General features: G+C 38.8%; 1 protein-coding gene across 5 annotated transcripts in view; it reads right to left on the bottom strand.

The window, feature by feature from the left end:
- Positions 1 to 4832, bottom strand: part of LOC138051925 (uncharacterized) — a 21247-nt gene extending 16415 nt beyond the window's left edge. The window contains exons 1-3 of one of the 5 annotated variants that reach the window (XM_068898241.1): positions 4796 to 4832; positions 4612 to 4714; positions 91 to 305 (exon numbers count right to left, since the gene is read on the bottom strand). In XM_068898241.1, the coding sequence (XP_068754342.1) occupies positions 91 to 119 (29 nt within the window). In that variant the 5' untranslated portion in view covers positions 120 to 305; positions 4612 to 4714; positions 4796 to 4832. The other 4 variants (XM_068898245.1, XM_068898244.1, XM_068898242.1 and 1 more) reach the window with 4 other exon arrangements.
- Between the last annotated feature and the right edge of the window lie 3026 nt (positions 4833 to 7858).

Here is a 7858-nt window from a genome sequence, read left to right on the forward strand (position 1 = left end):
TCTTTCAAAAAGAAGTGATTTCTACTTCATGTTTTTTGTTCAAAATCTACTTTTTGTGAGACCACTAAGAAACCAAAAAAATGTACTTACACAAGGACTTCAAAAAGAGTTGCAAACATGATGGCAGGCTTGTTTATGGTTGACCGACGCTCTCAAGAAATCTACTTATAGCATGTGCACTCCGGATCTAAGTGAACCAAGTTATAGCCTGCGTATTTCATAAATCATTCCTTGAAGACGTTTGGCAGTCCTGTGGAAGAGTACATCTCCAGCCAATCAGTAGAACCGATGGGCAAATATTCTTCCTGTAAAAGAGGCAGTAATAAGAATACATGACATAATGCGGACTGAACATCATTTTAATGAGATAATCAATCGGAGCGGATTACTGTTGTATAGTCTTTGACAATTGTTCCAGGATAAACTTTGGGCCACTAATTGCACTGTATGACAGGAAACGCGTTCTTTCAGCTCCTTGAAATTTAAAGATGTGGTTTTCCCTTTTACACGTCGCGTTTTTGCCGACGCATTCGGTATTAAAGTAACAGTCTCGAAGTTTCAAGATTCGTTGTGAGATGAGAACATTGGTCGAGAGAACAAGATATAGTTCACTACGGTTAGACAAAACCCTTAAAAAGGAAACCCAATATTCTTGTCAGTCTTGGCCTTGCCAGAATTTGAGAGTAATAATGATTCATCACAGTCAATACAGCCGGTACGTTCTTAAACTCCAACTACCGCCTTGTTATCGCTGGCGGCACACATAGAAAATTGGTGTCATGTTAAAATTTACATTTACTTTTTCGTTCGCTTCATTTGCTTCCAAATTTCACCGATTCTGTTCGTCAGAGTAACGCGGGGGTAACACTTTGCCAAAATAAGAGACCAATCCTTTTTGTCTACTGATTTTACTTTTATTTCTTTCTCCGTACAAAATGAAAATGTGTGCGACGAGAAACCCAACAGATGTGTAAAATTCTTTTGGTGGCTTAAGAAATTGACCATTTTCGTGTTCACTGAGAACCAAGGGGATTAAATTTTCGCCACCAAGTCTGCATTCATAAATGGCGTCACCAATTTCTGTTTTAAAAATACAAATCATAAATCATGGGAGCTGCAGCAAATAACGCACTTTTCAACGTGCCCGATCTCAACAAAGACACTTTCACAGATCCAATCCAATTACAGCCTAGATAACTATGTAAATAATCTTTGCCAAACGAAAACAAACGCCAGTAGTCGGTGCCGAGGCCTTTGAAAAATTCTAAAACGGTGTCTAACTGTTTACTCAATTTAAACGGGTGCTAAATTAAAGCCTGTTATCGACAAGCCTGTTTTCTTAGGCGTATCTATTTAAGCAACCGACAGGGGGGAACGCTACTATTTTTAAGAGATATTGTTTTGATACGACGATATTTCCAGATCATCTATGAATAAAATAAACTGATTGTCACCGCGTTTGGCCTTATATCTGCTTATCTAGTCTTTAACTGCTTTCTATATAAAACTATTTATTAGCTATGCTTCAATACGGTACTCAAATTTGCGCCTCGGTTGTGTCCAGGATGTCGAAAATGGCGGGATAACGAGTTGAAATTCCTCTACCTTTCTTCTTAGATTTCGGGAGAGAAAACCGATGCATGCTTGCGGTTTGCGGTCCTACACATACGCATGCCTTTAGGTAAAATATACCATTATATAATTATACATTTAAAAGAAATCAATAAAACAAACAAACGGCAATTAATGGTCATCTAATGATTTGATCTAATCAGTATAAACTGCCTTTCAGTCACCAGTAGAACCTTGCGGTTCTTTCAACAAAGCCCTGAAACCACATATAAAGGGTGTATTTTGAGACATCAAGTGTATTAATTTTGGAAGCAGTACTGAGTTGTCTCAAAATCTATTTAAACTGAAGAGTCATTTAAAAACTACATGTACCTGCAAAGGGATATAGTTCGTAACTAACTCTGTGATACAGAACCATATTGTTATTTCCTTCTATTAAAACAGTCCGAACTCACGCCTTCCCTTATTCGGATAGCGTGAGCCCCTTCAATGAAAACTGGTTGGCTGTAGTCGACATGTACATCATTATTATACCTCACCGATGCCCACAGTATTGACACTGATCACAGCCACACCACACAAGGTCTTTAGTAGCTGTGTTAAGCGGTGTAGATGTATCCGGCTAAGGGACGCCAGGATCGGTGTCAAAACGTCTCGGCGCCATTGTCATCATTCATTTGACCATTAGCACCTACGGAGCAAGTAATAACCACTCGAGAGCGCCAATAGGCTTTTGATATCAATTGTTGACCATGGTACATGAGAATTAACTCTTGGGTTACTGTATTTTTGCTCTTTTAACAAAGGTTTCACTGTAAAACGTCACCTGAAAATTTCTGAAAGTTAAGAGTTTGGGGGAATAGAGAGCTTGTAGCTCTCAATTAAGTCTTCTCTTAGGTGTCTATCTCAGTATCAACGTTCATAATCCACTCAATATTCTCAGTATCGTTATGAAATCTTCGCAAATTTTAAAATTTCTTCAAAATTAAATGCTCTGTAATTTACTCAAAAACATTGATAGTGAACAATTTATGACGTGGTATAGGTAGTGACACCAGTCGTCAATACATGAATAAATGTATAATGATTGTAGTCTAGTCAGTTCCTTTGTGGATGGAGTCTAGAAAAGTCATCAAATGCGACTGTAGTCAAATATTGGACTGTCTTATTAGAGGATTAGATTTTCTTATAGTTTATACCGAAACGATGCTAGTTATATACATGAAATTCAATTAAAAAATCAGTAAGACGCTATAAATGTTTTCTGTACCACACGTGACCACACGAAGTTCGCCGCGGCTCTAGGGAGACAAGAATCCGCGTATCTTGCGATCTGATGATTTTCACACTTGATTATAGAGAGGAAATAGTGTCTGCAGAGCACAAATACCCGAGGTTCGATTTGTAAAGGATCCTGAATGACGCAGCGTCGAGCTGGCGCCGATTTAATGTTTATTGAAACGAATTAATGTGCGAAATTACATGCGGAAATTATACAAATTACTAGAGCTTGTTACCAGCTTGTTTACGCGTTATGCTCACCAGAAAGTTTTAAGCATGTGGCATTAAGTTATTGAGTGATATTAAATTGAGAAACGTCCAAGGGAAATGGGCGGGAAGAAACTCGATTGATTGGCCATCCTTGGTCTCTTGGGGTCGGTCTTACTGTCTGTTAGATATGGTCCATAATTGGTTTTTACAACACGACAGTCCTAATGAACATCTCCGAGTCTGCTTTTTGGACTTTTCAAAAGCTTTTGACCGTAAAGGTGATGGTATTTTTGGTCAAAAGCTTATTAACCTTAACGTTAGACTTTGTCTGATCCCGCTGGAACATCAACTTTCTAAATGATAGAAAAGGCAACGCGTTAAGTTAAATCAGACATTTTTGGACTGGCTCCGCGTTACAGCCGGGGTCCCCCAGGGGACCAAATTAGGCCCTATTTTGTTCCTCATAATGGTCAATGATTTGGGGAGGGCCATGTCACCTAAATTTGCAACGTGGAAGACGTGGATGATATCTCGTTGTCAGAGAACCTTGCTAAGGGCAACTTATCATCCTTCCAGTCTACACTCGACTATATAAACAGCTGGGCCTCTGGCAACTGGATGCGTCTTAACGTTAAGAAATGCAAGAAGTTGCGATTGTGTTTCTTCAAGGAAAAAACCCAGTTCTCACATAAGATACTGAGGCTTATTATTCAGAATGACTTAAAGCGGAATGAACACATCGCATCAATGGTTGCTAAAGCATCGAAACGCTTGCATATTCTACGTCCCAGCAGCTGACCTGGTCTCAATTTACGTGTGTTTGATACGCTCTATTTTGGAATATAGCTGCGAAGATTGGCATTATGCTCTTCCTTTGAACAGCCTGCTGGAAAGAATCCAGACACGAGCTTTTGGTATTATCTTTCCCAAACAAACCTACAGCACGTGAACTTGCTGAATGCCCAAGGCTGGACGTTCGCCGCATTGATCTTTGTATTAGAACTTTGAAGAAAATTAACGGGAAGGGCCTCTCTCAAAGCAACTGACAATGACGGGGTTGAGCGCGCATGGACGTACGATAAGAAACCCTACCTACAGAACCCTATATACGTGTAGAACGGAACGGCTTAAAAAAAGCTTTTTCCCTAGTGCCTTATATAACGTGTATATTTAACATGTATTTTAATGATTTTTACTGTAAATACAAATTGTAATTCATTTTTAAATGCAAAAATGTGTTTCAATAAACTATTGCTATTGTTTTTTTTTCATTCCTGCAACTGCCACCCATGTGCTTACCTTGACAGAAACTCGGAAATTGCTGATTACTGACGAGTTTCAGACCATGTTGACTGAAAAGACGACGATGCGTGGAATTGGAAAGCAAGTTGTGTTGTGTTACCTCTCAAAAGACATTTCATAAAACATGTTTCAATCTTCGACTGTTTTGCTTTGGATTTGATCATTCTTGAAAATAGTGCGCGCAGATTGTGCGTCAGATTAAATTAATTAAACTACACCTAAATTAAATTAAAATTCATCCTATACCTGTTGAAGAGAGTCTTCCTAATAAGCTCAGTGGTGTGAATTCTTGCGTATCTTAAAGAAATTTCAATCTCACCAAAGTCCTTGACATCGGTTCAAGCAATTCCTAAAGTAAGATACGAATGAGTTGAGTTCGGGTCTAAAGACATTCCCGACGGTTGCTTTCGCAAATCAAGTCAATTCATACCCAGTTTCAGCACAAAGCCAAAGAATCATGGGTTTTGTTTGCCAGCCCTGAACTCCCAAAAAACGACAAAATAGGTCACTTATGCTCGAAATTATATGCAAAAACAAATATGACGAATCACAAACCAATGGAACACAATTACTGTCGATTACACATATAAACACCAGAAGGACAAATGTAATGAAAATAACCGACACATTGACTAAACGACTAACTATAAGAAATCAGCCTGGAAAAAAAGTTCGAAGGGAAAACTGGCAATTTGAAAACAAATAAGTGTAAAGATCAAAGGGCATTGAATTATCTACGAAGAGAAGAGAGTCAAACAAGTGAATCCAAAACAACTTAAAAATAAAGACAACTTGCGGATATAAATGCAAAATGACAGGTTTTTCAAAGGAGGCACTACATGTATAACAAAAATAGCAAGGGAATACGAAAATAACTTGCAAAAGATATAGCGGAAACAGCAAGTTTAACAAGATTAACGAAAACAGCCAATGCAAACGACTACGAAGAGAATGGCACTGGGTACCACAAGTCTAAAAATTGCAGAGTAGTTACATACATTTTCTATGCTCTAGTTAATAATAGGTGGAAACTTTTAACTAAGTTGATGGCAATAAAACAAAGTGCTTATGAATATAAATTTAATAATATAATAATATAAATAATATTATCAATAAAGATTTGGTAATGCAAAGACAGGCAAAAAAGTAACGATAAAAACCGACATTTCGGTGTCTTCATGACGCCATTGTTAAGTTTGCGGCAAGGTGTAACAAGTAATTAGCAAACAGTGTTTGAAGCTAATTGCCAACAAGCAAGCCGAGCGAAGACGCGAGGCTTGCGAGGCGGCCAGCTTAATGCCGCGCGAAGTATTGCAGCAGGCAGAAAAATTCTCGATCGTTGTGGGAAAAGTGTAATGTAAGGCTACGTAGTGTAATGTAAGATTCCCTGGAGATTTTAGTAGGGACCATCCTCGGAGACCCAGAGGCAGATCGCGGAGGAAACGGGAAGTCTAAACGGGCGAAAGAAAATGGCGACGAAGAAAAGTATAGTAGTGCTGTACTTTTCTTCGTCGCCATCTTCTTTCGCCCGTTTAGACTTCCCGTTTCCTTCGCGATCTGCCCCTGGGTCTCCGAGGATGAGTAGGGACCAATGAAAGCGCGTGTTTTCATGTGTGATGTCATTAGACAAACTTGCATGACGCGAGCGACCATATTGATGATCTTGTGCTCGGAGTTGAGTGAAACATAGTTAATAGAGTGAAACACATTTTTCCCATTTCCCTGACCATTGTGTTGTGTACACTTGCTTTGAGTGTTCTTTAATATTTATTTTTGAATTATCGTGTTCTATATTGAGTGAACGAGCTCAAAACTTTCATGTGCGAGAGAGCTTGACTGGCCCGTTACATGCTCCACGCTGAAAAGTCTGAAAACGGTTTGGCGATTTTTTACATGGCACTGATTTCATTCAACTTAATTATTGTATATTCCTGTTAAAATTACGGCCGTTCAAAAATTACAGCAGTACTTTCCATATTATTGTAAAACACGTTGACATCTACATCGCTGTTGGAGATACAAAGTGTGCAATTTAAAACTAGATAAGTTGAGTTGCAGTACTTTCGAATAAAAAAATTACAACTACTGTTGGGTGTTTTGGAACTCTGATACAAACCTGTCAACTATGTATTATATTGACTGTTTCGTTGGCACTTAGCGATAGCTACTACTAGTTATATAAATACTTTTGCGCGAATTGAATCGCTTTGCACGTTCAGAGTGGGTTTTAGGTCTCTGATGAAAAGCATTTCATTCACCAAACACATCGAACTTATTTCTACACTTTTTCAGAATGCTAAAACGCCTCAGTAGGTCTTTCGGGACTTCGCCGTGCTGTTCGTGGTAGTGTTTATACAGCTGTATACTGAAGATGCCTTTTGTTTATGTCCATCCATACATGTGTGTAAGTGTCCGCGCGTATAGCCCACATGACCCACATCACACAGGTCACATTGAAAACGATAAACGACGCGTTGTTGGTTGACGATCTGTGGCTTGGTTTCGTGTACTTTAAGATCTTGGGCAATGTTGCAGCTAACGAATACTGGCTGGACAGTTGTCTGCAACTTTATGCTGAGATTCTTGAGCTCTTTCTGAACATCATTTGCCGATTCCTGGCCGTCAGTAAACGGTATGGCCACACGAACAATGGCTGTTGGTTCTTTGGGCGTCTGTGAGGACTGCGAAATCCCGAAAGACCTACTGAGGCGTTTTAGCATTCTGAAAAAGTGTAGAAATAAGCTCGATTGTTTGGTGAATGAAATGCTTTTCATCAGAGACCTAAAACCCACCCTGAACGTGCAAAGCGATTCAATTCGCGCAAAAGTATTTATATAATTAGCTTCAAACACTGTATGCTAATTTCTTGTTACACCTTGCCGCAAACTTTGTAATTTTTATTTCTCCTTGACAATGGCGCCATGAAGACACCGAAAAGTCGGTTTTTATCGTTAATTTTTGCCTGTCCCTAAATAATATTAATAATGTTAATAGATGCCAAACTAAAATCGCCAGCAAAAAAAGGCTTACATTTTTCCCATGAATTTTCAAAGAAAGCTATATTTTAGCGGCACACCTCACCTCAGAGATAAAGGCAACTACAGACTAAAATAAAATGGCGTGAAAATAACAATCTGGGAAGCTTAGCGACAACATACACGCTTACGTAACAGGTTAGAAATCCAATTGAAAGAGAAACGTAAATGAATAAAATGAACAAATAAATCAATAAATTAGTTAAATTTAATACAACGAAAATTTAGCAATACCTTTCATAGGCAAAAGTGTTCAAAAGGCAGCCGTTTGACAGAGTTCGCAAGACATTCCTGTGATTTTACGAAAATAACACTCTACAAACTTTGCAGCTGTGAAAAGTGAAGGCGCTGCCCCCACGATGATATCAAAATAATGATAATAAGAATAACAACAGCAACATCAACAACAGTCACTATACCCTGCGAGCCGTCTCCTTCGATTTTGGAAGATAAGTAGG

The sequence above is a fragment of the Montipora capricornis genome, chromosome 6 (assembly GCF_036669925.1).
Source record: "Montipora capricornis isolate CH-2021 chromosome 6, ASM3666992v2, whole genome shotgun sequence".
In the NCBI taxonomy this organism is placed as follows: Eukaryota; Metazoa; Cnidaria; class Anthozoa; order Scleractinia; family Acroporidae; genus Montipora; species Montipora capricornis.